A 16,916-nucleotide genomic window follows, 5' to 3' on the forward strand; every position below is an offset into this window, starting at 1 on the left:
TCCTAGTCGGATTCGTTAACCACTGCACCACGACGGGAACTCCCCCTGCTTCTTTAATATTTTTTGCATAGATTTTTTTGCTTAAAGAATACACTGTTATTTTGCTTAAGAGCTTTTTTAAAATGATACCATAAAACACGTTATCTTCTGTAAGTTACTTATTTTTCCCATTCGATTCTATGTTTCTAATGTTCATGCATGTGCTATGCACGTTTTACTGCGTACTTGCCCTCTGCTCCAGCTGAGTAGTGCTGCCATGGTGAGCCTGTTACCGATCCTGATAGGTCCTGCTCAGGTATAACATACTGGAGAAAAAACTCAAACTACTGCCTTAGCGCTTACCTTTAGCCCCTGCCCTAGAGCTCTATGTTGCCATAAGTGGTTCTGCCTGCCTGGCCCAAGTTCTGATAGTTTTCTAATCGCCCTCAAACTCTCCACAAGTCTGGGAGAACACAAGGAAAAGATTCTAACACCGAATAAAAACTGAAGCAGGGAAAATCCTCCATTACCTCCATAGATGTTCTTATAGGGATCAGAAAAATAACTTACTATTTTTGTAAGCCAGGAATAAGAAAAATAACTTCCTATTTTTATAGGCCAAGGCAGGCAATCACTGATTTTATTTTAACATCTGTTTTCAGAGATCACTGCCTTTCATGAAGGCTATGTTTCACAACAGGAGTTCATTGTAATTCTGACACTGAAAGAATCCCAGCTCCAAACACAGTGTCGCTGTGTTACGAGCATTAGGCAGGTGCCAGCCCACAGCTTGGTAACTCAGGCCCTTGAGAAGACCTAGTGGCCAACAATTCTGCACAATGTCATCGTCCTAATGCCACCTCAAACTGGAGTCACCACGTAAGAAAAAGAGAATTCCCCTTAGCTTTTAACCACTCTGAAGAGAGCGAAATCTGTGGCAAACATTAACCGTCATATTTCATCTTTAGCATAAATTTGTTAAAACTGCAGTATATTGGGAAATCAGAGTGCATATTTAAAGGATCAGATATGATGTGTCACCTCTCACATAAGCCATTACTTAATGACATTTCAAAGGCGAGGCAGTAATAGCAGAAAAGGAAATCTGAAGGATACAAAAAATAGCAATAATTTTAACACCTAAATATACAGGGAAATACTCTTACCTGCTTTACTCCATAGTAATCAGCAACACTGCTGATAAGCTCCGACATTGCCTGAACTTCATGAGACTTTTTCAAATTCATAAACTCATCTGGCTTCACATTTTTATCTTAACAAAAATAAGACAAAAATAAAATACGGCTATTAGAGAAACATAATTTAGTAAGAATCATCAGTTGACACTTACGTTTTCTGTAATTACCTATGAAAATAATATAGAGAGCCTATTGTGGTATCTGTACGATAAATCTGTTAGTTTAGCTGCCATGAATCAAATTCGAAATAATAAAATGAAAAGACCCACAGAGCACTATTAGAAATGCTTCCTGAAACCAATCAATTAACTACACAGGGAAAGACTGATAACTAGACCAGGAGGAAGGAAGAAAACACGGATACCCATGGCTAGGTTGTTCTGTTCCACACGGCGCGTGGGAAACCCGCTCATTAGAGTCAGTCAGCCTATCAGGGCTCAGAATACAAGGTCGAACAGTAAATGAAGAACGTGTTGCTTAAGGAAGTCCCCTTGTGGCTCTGCGGTAATGAACCCAACTAGTGTTCATGAGGACACAGGTTCGATCCCTGACCTCGCTCAGTGGGTTCAGGATCTGGAGTTGCTGTGAGGTATGACGTAGGTTTGTGTTGCTGTGGCTATGATGTAGGCTGGCAGCTGCAGTTCCAATTGGACGCTTAACCTGGGAACTTCCAGATGCTGCGAGTGCAGACCTAATAAGCACATACACACACACACACACACACACACAAAAAAAAAAAAAAGGAAAAAAGAAGAAAAACATGTTGCTTAAAAAACAATATATTGCTTCTAAATGCCTAAAAAAACACACACACACACACAAACACACTTACCAGTTCTCTGTTTTTGATTTCCTCGGAGGGCTACAAGCAACTGTTCTAAAGGAGTACATATTCCCAAGTTTTGTACAGAATAACATTTTGCAGCCAGAGCAAAGGCTTCCACACTCACCAGCTTCTGGGAAGTTTCACAAAATACTTTTGGAAAATCAGTACTATCTAAAAAAATCAGGATTAAAAAGAGAAATGTTAGGAACAAAATAAATAACAGCTAATTTGTCTGATAAATGAAAAACACTGATCTTATAATAAATTACATTTTCATTTTGGTGTGAATTTTGACAATATTACTAATGGTTCCATTAAATTTATTATTTAAACTATTAGGCATTTGTAACACCCACTATTCTCTTAATACATTATACAATTATATACTTAGATTCCAAATTAAAACTTGGCCTTTTTGTTGTTTCCAGAGCCAAAAAAGAAAGAAGTTTAAAACCCTGCTAAACTGTAATGTGGTCTTTAAATTTATGAACGGTCCTGGCTGAGGCACAGCTGTGAGTTTAAGGGAGGTCAGTTTATGCGATACGTTACCCCCTGTCCACGCGGCATGTAGAACAACAGCAATATCCCCAGCGGTGTGTTATTATAACACAGTTCTTGCACCATTTGGACCATGCAGAATTGTGGGGGGGTATGTATATGTGCTCCATGCACCATCAATATGAGTTCTAAAACTAATCAGGTTATGATGAGGTGAAAACGGTTCGTTTTCCTCCAATGATCAGTTTTAAACCAGTGTCTAAGATTCACACGGAAACTACTGGTAGTTGCAGAAGGCTCCCTCCCTCAGAAGAGTATGCATGGTAAACTGCCACACTGTTCACAACATCCAGCGGCCTCTGCACGAGGATCACCCCCCCTGCTGAACCCAGATGCGGCTACACCTTGCCAAGGTGAACTCTGCCGGTTTCAGGCAGAAGTTGGAAGAATATCAAAAGAGTCACAACATTTTCTTTCTCCGGAACTATAATCACTGAAGCATGTGTCAGGTAGAGAACCTGCCTCAGCCTGAGTCCTCCAGGGATGACAGCAAAGACATCACTGCTGTCAAACTACAAGGAACATGCAGCACACATGAAGAGGACACATGGCTGCGTAATCCTGCCTGTTCTAACAGATACACAGCAGTATACATTTACTTTTTTTATTTTTTCAGTTTCATTTTCCTATAATCATTTTTTTTGTTTGTCTTTTTGCCTTTTTCTAGGGTCGCTCCCGCAGCATATGGAGGTTCCCAGGCTAGGGGTCTAATTGGAGCTGTAGCCACCGGCCTACACCACAGCCCCAGCAACGCGGGATCTGAGCTGCATCTGCGACCTACACCACAGCTCACAGCAACGCTGGATCCTTAACCCACTGAGCAAGGCCAGGGATCGAACCTTCCTAGTAGGATTCGTTAACCACTGAGCTACGATTGGAACTCCCTCCTACAATCATTTTTGATGCATGTTTATGAAAGTTAGAGGCATTCTAATTTGTATGTAGTGGATCAAAGAAACTCTTTGGATGGACTAGTCCGACTGAGTCCATTTACTGAAAGTTATTTTTAATAACTAAAAAAATACATCCAGCGGTTAAATAAAGTATTTAAAATGTTCACCTGACAAACACATGGTGCAATTCAGGGAATAACTTCGATTCTACCAGAAAAAACATACCATATGTTATGAAGTCCATTCTAGCATAGCTGACCCTCCTAAGTTACCTATGACATAAAAAACCTACCTAAACACAAAGAGTAATGATACTCCCTGGCAAAAATTATAAGCAAGAAAACTGATGAAGGCTTGTAGGATGCTAAATAGAAACTGCATGTTTAGGGAGTTTCCGTTGTAGCTCAGCAGAAACAAATTCAACTAGTGACCATGAGGTTGCGGGTTTGATTCCTGGCCTCACTCAGTGGGTTAAGGATCTGGTGTTGCCCTGAACTGTGGTGTAGGTTGCAAACATGGCTCAGATCCTGTGTTGCTGTGGCTGTGGAGAAGGCTGGCAGCTGTGGCTCTGATTCAACCCCTAGCCTGGGAATATCCATATGCAGCACATGCCTAAAAAAACAAAAACGAAAACAAAACAAAACAAACGTACATGTTTAGGACAGAATCTTTTGAAACCCAAAGCTATTAAGTTGATGGTAGTAATGTTTATCAAATCAATAAGAATAAAGTCAGTAGATGCATGACCTTCATTTCTAAATCAACTAAATAGAAATGCAAACTATAAGATCACCACAGTGAATTTATTTAAGATACATTTTATGTATTATATAAAGTTCTTTGGACCATTTACAAACTGAATTTACTAACACAGCCAAAGGTAATAAAATCCACATCAAAATATTTAGGCACGATACAGAGGGGGAAATTCAGTCAACTATTAAGAGACTCTCAGGTTTAAGTGCAGTCTCAACATCCCCAGCTTCCAAGGCAGTAATTTCTTAGAGTGTGATAGAATAAGAGTATTGCATCTCAGTGCAGAGGGACTATTATAGTAGTCGGTTATTGGACAATGTTGCCAACAGAAAGAAATGTGATGTTTCTGTTGGAGAAGTAAAGGTTCAAATCAATTTAACTATCCTATTGAAAATACTTGAAAAAAGTCCAACCTAAGCTGAATGAATGTTGTTAATTTGGTTTTAATTATAAGCCTCCTAGTAATTTCAGAAATTTGGAGATCTAAATTGCAAAGATATTATCTTTTTAACAATGCTTACTTTTACAAAAAGGATGGTGTTTTGATTCAGTCCATTAGTTTATGTCATTTAGGCCTACAGCAGTTTATTCAGAGAGTCTAGAAAGGTGTAAAAAAAATCTTTTTGAATTACAAAAATACAGTTTTGTACTTTGTGTTCAAATGATCCAGTTGGTACCTTGCATTACTTGTGATTTTTAGGGATTCAGAGAAAGAGGGGTCAACAATCTTGCCTTTACTTTTCACTTGGAAACGTTACAGGGCAGGGCAATGGCATTTGCAGTCTTCACAGAGTGTCCCTAGGTACTTGTATACTGAGTCTGGGTTTGGCAACCGGCAAAACAGAAACCACAGTGTTACTCAACTTATTTAGTTAATTCTTAGTTAGATTTTTTACACAGGGGAAGCTTTAAGGTTGATGCCCATTGCACCTGCACATTATGTGGCTTGATTGTTTTGTCAATATCCCCCTCTACTGGAAGTACCAGTTCTGCTTTATCACACACTTTCCTTTCTTTGTCTTATTTTTTGTACACCCTACACTACTTCAAGGAAGTTTCTTACAAGACAGGTTATGTGGGCATGAGGGAGCAAAGATAGCAAAGAAGCAAGGAAGACATTAATTCTACCAGTATGAGACCAGGATATTCCTAAGTATCTTTTTTTTTTTTTTTAAACAGCAGAGGTCACTGTACAAGGACAGATAGAAAAGATACACATACACATATTGGCTTATGAAAATCTCAAGGGAGAGAAATGAATAATAACGTTTCAAAGCTAAAAACAGAACAGAATAAATGAATATATAATATTTATATTTAATATAAACAAAGTTTCAAAACTAAATACTTGATATCTTACTTGAATATCTATCACTGTAAGGAAAACAGAGTCCTGTCGGGATCCACAATTATCTCATCACTATTGCTTCTAACATTTATTGCACATATACTATGTGTCAGGCACTGTGCCAAACAGCTTCCATTTAATGGACCAGTCGTATAAGCTAGTTGCATAGGGCTCCTATCCCCATTTAGAGAGAAACAAATCAAGAACTTAGAAAGGCTGCAATTCAGCCAAGTTCACACAAAGTATCGAGGCATGTGAACCAAGACTGTTCAGACCTTGCTTTTAATTCCCACATTTGATCAACATGCCACAGCAGTGAGTTCAGCGAGCAACAAACAAAATCAAGAAAGGCAGCAATTTTTAAAAAGTTCTAGGCAGATCTGACTGTCAGAATCAGGAGTAGCGAGAATTTCCTCTGGCAAAAATCAGTATATGGTAATATCTTAAGATAGTTCAAACTCACTTTATCTTCTTTCACTTGCCTCCCCTCAAAATCTCTCTCTTTATCAGAGTGAGTTTTGATAGTCTGAGAGAGAGGATGAGAAAAAGAATGTACATATTCCTCTGACTGGGTCGCTATGTTGTCCAGCAGAAATTGACACAACACTGCAAATCAACCATTCTCTAATACAAATAATTTTGTTTAAAAAAATCAAGAAATTAAAAGAGTAATTTCTACATATAAAACAACTGACTAGTCTGAAAAAGAAATTAAAAGTTTTTATAAGATAAAATTTATTTCTAGGAACAAAGCAACCCTGCTGCCCCAGGCCCAGGTGAAAAGCAGTAATACCCTGCATATAGCCGGTATTCAGTAAGTAGGGAATAAATGAAGAAAGGAATGAATGGAAAGCAATTCCTCAATAAGTTTACTATGGTAGTACGACCGGCTACACTGGGAGAAAAAACTCTATGGTTCTGGGACAGCAGTGATCCCGGGGCCACGAGGACTTCGGCAGCACCGCTGAGCCAGTTACAAGAGCGTAAACCTCAGCTCAGTCCTAGAGTTTACAATCATAAAGTGAGGCAAAAGTAATTTAAAACATTTGGAATGCAATGCAAGATAAAAGGCAATTATGTGCTCAATTTTGACCTTAAGACTGTTATAGGGTTAGGGCAAAGGTCACAAGTGTTATTATCACACAGCCTAGAAATACTCTGTGGTGCAGAATTTCAGGAAGAAATCAAAAGGGCCCTCTTTTGTTGGGGGGGCTGGTATGCAGCTGCAACATGCAGAAGTTCCTGAGCCAGAGACTGAACCTGCATCACAGCAATGACAATGCCAGATCCTTAACCTGCTGAGCCACCAGGGAACTCCGGCAGGACCCTTTCAACAACCATCTTCACGAGGTCACAGAAATGTTGTGGACTCACTTCTGCATGAAGGTCCTACAGGTGTCTCCAATTCAAAAGGCCCCAGACTGAACGGAACATTCTCTTGCTCACCAAACCTTTCCCTTCTCCTACTTCCCATCCTGTTTAATGGAGTCATCAGTCACCCAGTGCTGAAGTTAAAAGACTACATTATCTTGAGTACCACCTCAACCCACATATCCAGTCGCCCATTAATCCCGATGTAAAAGTGTCTTTCACGTGGGAGCCGCCTCCTCGCCCCCATCACTGCCATGCTTCAAACTCTATTAAAGAAAGTACCACCAGCGTTACCGCAATAGTTTCCACAGATGATTTGCACTCCTCATCAATACAACTCCCATAGCACAAGCTCGATAAGTCTGGTTGAGCTGAACTGAACATGTTTTTCATGTTTTCTTTTTTTTTAATCATTTATTTTTACATATATATTTTTTCTACTGCACAGCATGGTGACCCAGTTACACATACATGCGTACATTCTTTTTTCTCACATTAAGTGTTCCATCATAAGTGACTAGACAGGGTTCCCAGTGCTACACAGTGGGATCACGTTTTCTGAAACGGAAATTTATTTATATCCCATCCAAGTTTAATTATATGGCTGAAGATTCTGGCTTCCACAACAGTTGTCTTTAGGCTTCAATCTTTTACACTTGTTTAGTAGACTTCAATCAAAAATTAAAGCTGTCCCAGAGTTCCCTGGTGGCTCAGTGGGTTAAGGATCCACAGTGGGTTAAAGATCCAGTGTTGTCACTGCTGTGGCTCAAACTGGATCCCTGACCTAGGAATTTCTACATGCCGTTGGAAACAGGCAAAAATTTTTTTAAAAATTAAAGCTGTCTTGTTGAACTATGAAAATTATAGATAGGATGTATTAAATTTTATGAATGTTTGAGATATATCCATAACCCTACACTCTATGTAAGGAGGAAAACAGAATATACACTAGTGCTTTTTTGAATAAAGCAATGTATATCACTCAATCATGTGCTAGGAAACTTTTGCATAAGCTCCAGCATAAGTTACGGCTGCATACGAAATGAAAGCAATACGTTATTTCAACACGTAAACCATGCTCTTAGAAAGAATGAGATACAGTTAGCAAAAACTTGATACGCATATCCTTACTGTGCCAAAATTAACATCACACTGAATGTATACTGTACATGTAACCATTTCAAAAGCATGTTCACATTTAACCAAATTATTTACAAAAATGAAATTAAACTTAAAAATAGGAAGATCTAACCACAGTATTACTACCCTAACAGATCCTTTCCATAGTTTTAAGTTGAAGGAAAATAAAAATATCATAGAAAGAAGCAGCAGTTTAGAAAATTGATTTGGTATGTAAAAAAATAAACACCTGTGGGATACCTACTATGTGAAAGGTAATACCCGAACCTGAAAAAGCTAATTTGATCCATCTAGGAGACACGGTGTCGTGTCATTTACACAGCCTGTGGACAAACAGTCAATGTGGATTCGAGAGGGCTCAAACATCCCAGTTAGAATTCTTTTGGGATGCCACACGGGACACCTTACTTCGGCACTTGAACTTGTTTTTTCCCTCTGATACCGTCTTCTCTCAGACATTTTCATGGTTCTCATTCTCATTTCCTTCAGGTCTTTACTCAAACATCATCATTTCAGTGCAAATCTCCCTGGCAGTCCTATTTGAAACTACAACCCCACTCAGCTCTGATTCCTCACCGATTCGCTACCAATTTTTTATAGCACTTATTACCATCTGGCATAGTAAGTACGATGCAAGAGGACACAGATTTTTACTCACTGCCACATCTCAAGAACCTAGAAGAATGGCTGTCATAGCAGGTACTCAGTGAATGAACCAGGAAATGAATAAAGACCAGGTCTGAATTCTGGTTCTCAGGGTCTATGAGCAATCCATTTTTCTGCTCTCAGGGTTTAGGAGCAGACCATTTTTCTGCTCTAGGACTTGATTTCTTTATAAAGAGGGGAAATAACAATTTTACAAAGTCTCAAGGAATATAAATACAGGAATACACCCACAGCATGCTAAAACAGAGCCTAGCACACAGCAGGCAACTCCCAAGCCACAAAGTCCAAACTAAGGAACCCAGTGTCCTAGCAAACATTTGCGACTTTGTTAGAAAATGGGTAGAAAATATCCAAATATTTAGGCCTTGAAAACCACATAGGCTACGAGAGAAGAAAGCAACGATGAGGACAAATCCTCAGTTTCTAAATGTGGGGCTGCAGAAGAAAGGCAGTGTGAGGTCTGGAAGCTGGCTGGATCTCCGGCACAAGAACGAAAGCATGACCGGGGACAGGGGAGCTGCAACGGGAGACGAGACGTCGAAGTACGATGGCCAGCACTGGTCCCACAGGGTAAGGAGGTCAGAGCAAGAGCTCTCTCCATGTTTCCGAGCCCGGGGGTTAGCACGTCCTAGAATCAGTGTGAAGGCTCAAGAGAGAATTTTACTACTGAGGCTATTTCTCACTGAATTTGATGTGAAATTTGGGAGACAGATGATAATCCTGACTATGCCTTAAAGACCTAAGATACAGAGTTTCAAATCGGCTTTACTACAGTGCTTTAATTTTCTGCCTGTCTCTATTTTCGGAAAATAAACAAAACCAAGAGATAGATTACTAGAAAGTCCATAACTTTAAATTCCATTTAAAACTAGAAGCATTGAAGAATTAGTTAAATATTTGTAAACACTTTCTGAAAAATAAATTCAACTTCATAATCAGTATTGATTTTGTTAGCAAAATACAAAATAAATTCTAGATTGTAAAGCTTTAAAAACTGATTTGCAATTGTAAAGAATACTTTTAAAAATGAACCTATTTCAGTGCAGTAAGAATCTATTTGCTCTTCTTTTGTTCCTACCACAGACATCTCGTTTCCTACTTCTGCTGTATTTTCTGTGGGCTGCACCACAGTGCCTCGTGGCGGCTGTGTCTCAGTAACCAACACTGCCACTGATCTCTCACTGAAAAGACCACTATTCCTTTCCTTACATAGACTGACTTGAGCCTAGACTTCCGGGATTTCAAGAAGAAAAAGAATGTCCAGTTTGCTGTTTTTTATTATTATTATTATTATTGGCCAAGCTTAGCACACGCAGAAGTTTCCAGGCCAGGGATGAAATCCACACCACAGCAGTGACAATGCCAGACCCTTGTCCCCTAGGCCATCAGGACTTCCAGTGTGTTTATTATTGAGGCAGGAAAAATAAGGGCTTCTTTGTCCCAGGTAAACAGTAATTGTAAGTATAATTAAATTACTAGCAAGGGACTTTGAGAGAGTAAAATTAAGTCATACTTCTCTTTTAAAACTGTATTTTCCCATTGTGTACTCATTAACTTGAGTTTAATTTCACCTGCTATTCTATTCCAAACTCCATTACTTTTATTTCAACATTAACACAAAAGAGATGTGTCTACTCTACAGTCTCTTAACTGTATTCAGTTATAATCATTTGCCAAGTAAAAGGAATGTGCAAAAGGAATCTGCATTAAATATACACTTTCTTGGGAGCTCCTGGTGTGGTGCAGAAGAAACGAATCCAACTAGTATCCCTGAGGATGCGGATTCAATCCTTGGCCTCACTCAGTGGGTTGGGGATCCCGTGTTGCCATGAGCTGTAGTGTGGGTTGCAGATGCAGCTCGGATCCCATGTTGCTGTATATATGAATATATATACTTTCTCTATCTAGTTTCTACTGTAGCTCCAGCAAATCTTGCTTAATTTTTGCAACTGATGTGTAGAATTCATAAAAACCAGATCAATTTTATTCTCTGGGAGCCATTATTCAAGGTGGCTACTGTACAGAGAATAAACTTGGAAAATGCCCACACACACTTCACATTTGCAATCATCACTGTTGTTTTAATGATCCCGTAAGAGGGAACAATTCAGTTTTAGCCACTGCCACTGGTGTGGCCTGAAGATACTGGCCTGAGACACTCTGCAGGCATATCGAAGTGCGGTTGCCCTGACAAGGAGAGGAACTGTTCTGCAGCACTTCATAAAGGTTACTTAATGTTTGAAAATATATAAATGTATCATAATAAAGAACAACAAGTGACAAGGGAAAAAAAAGAATAAGCACAGTGTTGGTCTAAATTAAGATAAAGCTAAAGAGTTTTGTAATGCTAACAATGCTTTCAACCAGCGTTCTTGCTGTCTATGGCGTTTCATGCCTTTTTTAAAAAGAGTTACTACAGCAATCATTTGAATTAGCTTTTAAGGGGATTTGTGACCTAAGAGATTAAGAATCACTGTCTTTTACTGTTTCCTCACCTTTTACTTTGCCCAGTGTTAATATTATAACAGACAATCCAACTAAGTATTTTTCTTTTGGCTTCTAGAGATAATTTTAAATATTTAAAACAAATAATCTTCTTCATTGGTAGATAGCTATTAATTCTTAATACAAATTTCATATTTTTAAAATTAACCTAAAAAAAAATAAAATTAACCTAACTTTGAAAAGATAGTCCTTTTCTTTCTAGTTTTTAGTATTAAACAGATCCTCTCTTACCTCTAGTGCTTTATGTTACTATTCTGAGTTTTTTAGATAATGCCCATCTAACAATACAATCTAAACAATTGAAGGTACGAAAACATACAGATCAGTCTGTCCCATCTGACAAAATACGTGTTAATAAAACTGAATGGTTTTAATAAATTTGCATGATCTAAATTTCAGCCTCTAATGAAGGCAAGATTATCACCTTTTTGCATAATTCCAGAAATATCCTAAGTGACACATACAACCACCTAATCCAAAAGAATGAACCACATAAGGTGCTTTCTGACTAAAAATATACATTTAAAAGAAATTCACACCAGGTGAACAGGGAGATAAAAGGAAGATTGAAAAGAACAAACAGAAGTAGAAATAAATTACCCTGTTAAAGTCTGTGAGATTAAAAATGACCCTCCTGCTCCAAACAGAGAATTATGTTACAATAATTTAATAACAAAACTATACTTCCAAATCGGTCTTTGATAGAAAATTTTATAGTATATTAAGCAGTATTAAACATTTATAAATGGAGCTGTTGCAGACAAAAGATTCACTGTGCTTAAATAATGCTTTCATAATTAACAGATGCAAAAAGCAGTCAATTACAGATAATAATCTCTGACAAATAACTGTTGACAAAGATGGAGCCATCTGTGGTGGAATTCTGAATAAACTGTAAAAATGCTGTCACTTTTTAAATTAAAAAAATAGTTGTCATGGATTATTTCAATTCTAACTAAAATGACATAAAAATTCTTAGGAAACACATAGAGAAAAATAAAACAATAAATAAGAAACAGCTTGATGAGCAGGGGCAAGGAGAGGAACTGGTAGAACTAGAACTTGATTGTGAGAATTATAAAAATTAACCCAGGAAACAACAAAATAACTGAAATACATACTGCTGGACTTCAAAATTTCAAATATAAACACTGTTGAAAATTTCATCTGAAAAATGAAATCACCTAGTTTTGGATAAATGCAGTGTCATATAGTTGGGAATCCAACATTTTTTTAAATATAAGAAAACCCAGGAGTTCCCGTCGTGGCATAGTGGTTAACAAATCCGACTAGGAACCATGAGGTTGTGGGTTCGGTCCCTGCCCTTGCTCAGTGGGTTAAGGATCTGGTGTTGCCATGAGCTGTGGTGTGGGTTGCAGACACGGTTGGGATCCCGTGTTACTGTGGCTGCGGTGTACAGCTACAGCTCCTATTCAACCCCTAGTCTGGGAACCTCCATATGCCGCTGGTACAGCCCCTCCACCCCCCAAAAAAACAAAAGACAAAAAAAAGAAAAAAGGAAAACCCATAAAGACTGAAAAGCATTTTCTTGGGAAATGTTCAGAATTACAGCACTTTTGTGTATCGCTTAATCTAAAAGGGGTATTATAATTCTCAGACCACATCGAATGGCTAGAATTCTGCAAAAGCAAGAAATATTCCATCTCCCCATTCTGTTGTGTACTACATTTACTTTCTCTTTTATCTCCCTTATTGGAATATGATTTTTTTGAAGACAGAGATTATGCCTGCTTCACCTCTGTATTCATCCACAACATCTAGCACAGTGTTATTCTAAGAAGATGCTAAGTGATTTTTGTAAAAATAAATCAGGGTACAAAAACAATCAGGCACCCAGAGGTCATGTAAGGTTTAGAGACTACTGACCTATTCTTAAGTCTGTCAATGACCACAGCAAATTCTGAAGAATACTGATCTTACAGAGGTCATGGAAGAGATGCTCAAGGATTACCTACGCCTTCCTCTCAACACCAGAAGGATGAAATTCATTTCAATCTCTTCTGGTCCTTGTAGAGCAGTGATAATCTCAAAAAAAAAAAAAAAGTGAGCTAATTCTAAAATTTTAAGGTGGAAAATGAGTGGCGGGGGGGGCAATAAATATCCACCCTTAGGCATCTTTACTCGGGCAACCTCAAGCACGGTTTATCTAGAACTGAATGCATTACTTCCCCAACCAGCTCCCTCTGCAGATTTTCCTAATTTTGCTAATGATAGCACTCATTATTATTAAGATATTACCAAAATCAATCTCTTAGAATTATCTTTGATTCCTCCATTCCTCTAAACCCTATATTGCTAGCAGTGAATCTGTTAAAGCTATCACCTCCTTTGCATTTTCACTGCCACCAGCTTGCCCCAGGCACATCCTTCGTCCTCAGGCTACCACTAAGGGATCCAGAACCAGTGTCCCATGGACAGATAATTCCAAAGAGCTTAACAGACTGGTCTCCAGATATTGGCTGCAGTGTGTTTTCCTGACTTCATTTTTAGCCGTTTAGCTATGCATACAACACTTTCTTTAATGCTCCTCACTGCCAGTGGTGTACAGGGTCCCACCTTCCCACTCTCGCTCAGTCTGCTCCGTCTACCTGGAGTGCCACATCCTCCTTATCTAACTACATTAAATTCAGCCCATGTTTAATAAGAGCCCACTACACATGGCATTCACTACATACCAGCCCCAGAATTCACAGGAGGAGAGTCAAAGGAAACTGTCGTTATGACACAATATGCCAAGTGTTCTAATAATGGAAGAAATAAAAGAATACACTAATAACTAGTTCTGTTATTTACTTAACTTGACCTGGACTTTGAAAGATGAGAAATAAATGAATGTCAACTAAGTAGATATTGTGGAGGAGTTCCAGGCAAAGAGAACTTCATTAAAAAACTAGGGAGGGGAAAACGCAGGGCACATTCAAGCCGTACGGCAGCCGAGGCACTGGGCGAGCGGGTGGAGAGAGAATGGCAACAGCGGTGCTGGTGAAAGCACGTCCTCAGGCTCCCTGCTTTCACCCCTGGTTCAGGATGTATCTTAAAAATCGAGAACAGACATCAAATCATTCTTCACAATCAAAGGTGATCTGGAGTCGGATCGTGGAGGAAGTTCAATCATTTATTGACTTGGCTGACCCTCTGATGAGGGGTTAGAGGGTTTTTCCCTTCAAGATGCGGGTTAACCCAGGCCTTCCGCACGATCCTGGCTTTAACAGTTGGGAAGAATAAACGCTGGAGATAAAAACTTTAAATCATCCTATTTTGAACACTAGAAGCAACTCTAGATACCTCTTAGGCAGATGACCCATAAATATTTTTGGTCCTCAGTCTCCTTTGAGAATGTGAAGCAAACTCTTAAAATCATTTTTAGGAGGTACAAGGAAACTGACTGAAGCCCACAAACCGAGAGCCATCATCTCCAGCGCTTTGGGGGCGTATTTTTCAGTTTGCGAAGAACACCTCCATAAAGGGAACTATGTGCCTACAGAGATATGCAACCAAATTAGGCAAATTCCTGATTTTTTTCAAGAGAAGCTGCAATACAGATTAGTATGTTTTGGCTAATATATATGTAAATACTTACTGGCAATTCAAAAGATGTTTATAAGCCATGTGAGAAGGGCTGGCCATTTTTCTGCCTCATTTATTGATGCACACCCTAAGCATCTTCTTATGAGGAAACTGAGGCACACAAATAAATGTCCTGTGCAAGATACACAGCTAATCAGAGTCAAAGATGAATTAGAACCAGGTCTTCTAACTCTTGGCCGACCCGAGGGTAGCAGAATATGGAGCGAAGGGCTAATGCTAACACTGTTTGAGTGTCTACTCATTTATGTGCTAGGCTTTAACAGACGCCTCACTGACTTAACCCTTTCAGGCAGTAGTTATGATTTCCATTGTTCAAGTGAGGAAACTGAGGCTCCAGAGCTTAACTAATCGACATGAGATTATTCAGCACGGAAGTATCTGAGCCAGGATTCAAAGCTACACACGACAATCACAAAGCCCACGACTTTACGCGCTGCCTCCTATTTCCCGACATTAATAGCCAAGGTTCCAGCTGGAGAGAAGACAGCAGATAACATCAGGAGGTGAAGAAATTTATTTTGTACGAAATGAAGACCTACTGACGGCTTATGAGCGAAGGAATGACAACACAGGAATGGAGAAGCAACTGAGGTACAGAGTCTGAAAGCAAGAACAACTTTAAGTTACTGCTAAAATTCTGACCCGAGATTTAAAAAGGAGGGAGCTGAACTATTATTATCCATGGAAATGGGAAGCCCCGATGCAAGAGGAATGAAGAAGAGCTGGTAGATGATGACTCTAACATGAAGAAAATGAATATTTATAGGCGACCTTTTAAAACACTAAAGTGTGAGACGAGAAAGCAAAAATACATAGACCCCAGTAGGCATGAAGTCATGTAGGCAAGTTTTTTGTTTTGTTTTTATTTCAGGGAAAGAATTGGACATTATGACAAAACCATGCAGACAGGTTCCCATAACAGCAAATTCACAGCAACATAATTTAAACAAACAACATGAGTGTCTAAACAAACAGAAGACACTCAAATTTATTCTGATTGGCTAAATATAAATACAATTTCAGTATTACAAGGGAAAAACGCCACAGACAAGAGGAATCTCCATGAACTCCGGTTTACTCGACTTCTTAATAATTGAACGATATGGGGTTGAAAAGAAGTTGGGAGGGGGTTAACCGCTAAAAACTACAATATAAATTCAAGTTCTAAACGCCCTCCTCTAGGAGTTCCTGTTGGGGCTCAGAAGAAATGAATCTGACTAGTATCCATGAGGAAGCAGGTCTGGCCCCTGGCCCTGATCAGTGGGTTAAGCATCCGGCATTGCCATGAGCTGGGGTGCAGGTCGAAGATGCAGCTCGGATCTGGCGTTGCTGTGGCTGTGGTGTAGGCCGGCAGCTAGAGCTCCGATTGGACCCCTAACCTGGGATCCTCCATATGCTGAGGGTGCGCCCTAAAAAGACTAAATAAATAATAAATAAATAAATGTCCTCATCTAAAAGGAACAATCAGAACGCACTTTCTACAAATCAAGTAAAAAAATGATGAAAAATTATCCTGGGTTCCCACAGATTTGTTCACCCCTACCTATAATTATAGGTATAGCATAGCAACAACCTAGGAACTCAGCTGACACTTAATCTTTCTGTATTGTGAAATTACTTTCACACTTGCAGTCTCCTCAAAAGACCCGGAAAAATTTTAAGAGAGAAAACAGAGTTCAGGAAAAGACATGCGGAAAGCAAAAGAATAAAAGTTAAATACAACAGTAAAGCAGACGGCACTGACTGTTTCTCGGCTGTTCTCTTTCTATTTCCAACATGCTTTCTGGCTTCACGTGTTTCAAATTATATATGAGCTCAATTTCAGTGCACTATAATCACCGCCATCATCACCACTGGCGAAAAACACTTGGAATGGCCAAGAAATTTAATCTACTGGGATACAATAAGGATAATTTAAGACAAACAGCCACGAAATAATCTATTGCATCTTACTGTGTTGTACAATTAAAACGACAGCAAACTAATTATGCAGATAGATGCTCACCAAAAGGAACCAGTCCTAAACATTTACTCAGCACCCAATCCTGAGAAGGATCTTGGGAGCA

The 16,916-nt window shown here is 39.0% G+C and overlaps 1 protein-coding gene across 6 annotated transcripts in view; it reads right to left on the reverse strand.

The window, feature by feature from the left end:
- The window catches only part of METTL25 (methyltransferase like 25), a 141,951-nt gene that overhangs the window by 116,878 nt on the left and 8,157 nt on the right, over nucleotides 1–16,916 (reverse strand). For all 6 annotated transcript variants that reach the window (XR_002344285.1, XR_002344284.1, XR_002344286.1 and 3 more), the window contains exons 2-3: nucleotides 2,011–2,175; nucleotides 1,146–1,252 (exon numbers count right to left, since the gene is read on the reverse strand). Coding sequence is in view for 3 of the 6 variants with exons in the window: in XM_021092803.1 (XP_020948462.1) it covers nucleotides 1,146–1,252; nucleotides 2,011–2,175 (272 nt within the window). In the remaining 3 variants the exon portion in view is untranslated. The remainder of the gene's footprint in view (nucleotides 1–1,145; nucleotides 1,253–2,010; nucleotides 2,176–16,916) is intronic.

Source organism: Sus scrofa, chromosome 5 (genome assembly GCF_000003025.6).
Source record: "Sus scrofa isolate TJ Tabasco breed Duroc chromosome 5, Sscrofa11.1, whole genome shotgun sequence".
In the NCBI taxonomy this organism is placed as follows: domain Eukaryota; kingdom Metazoa; phylum Chordata; class Mammalia; order Artiodactyla; family Suidae; genus Sus; species Sus scrofa.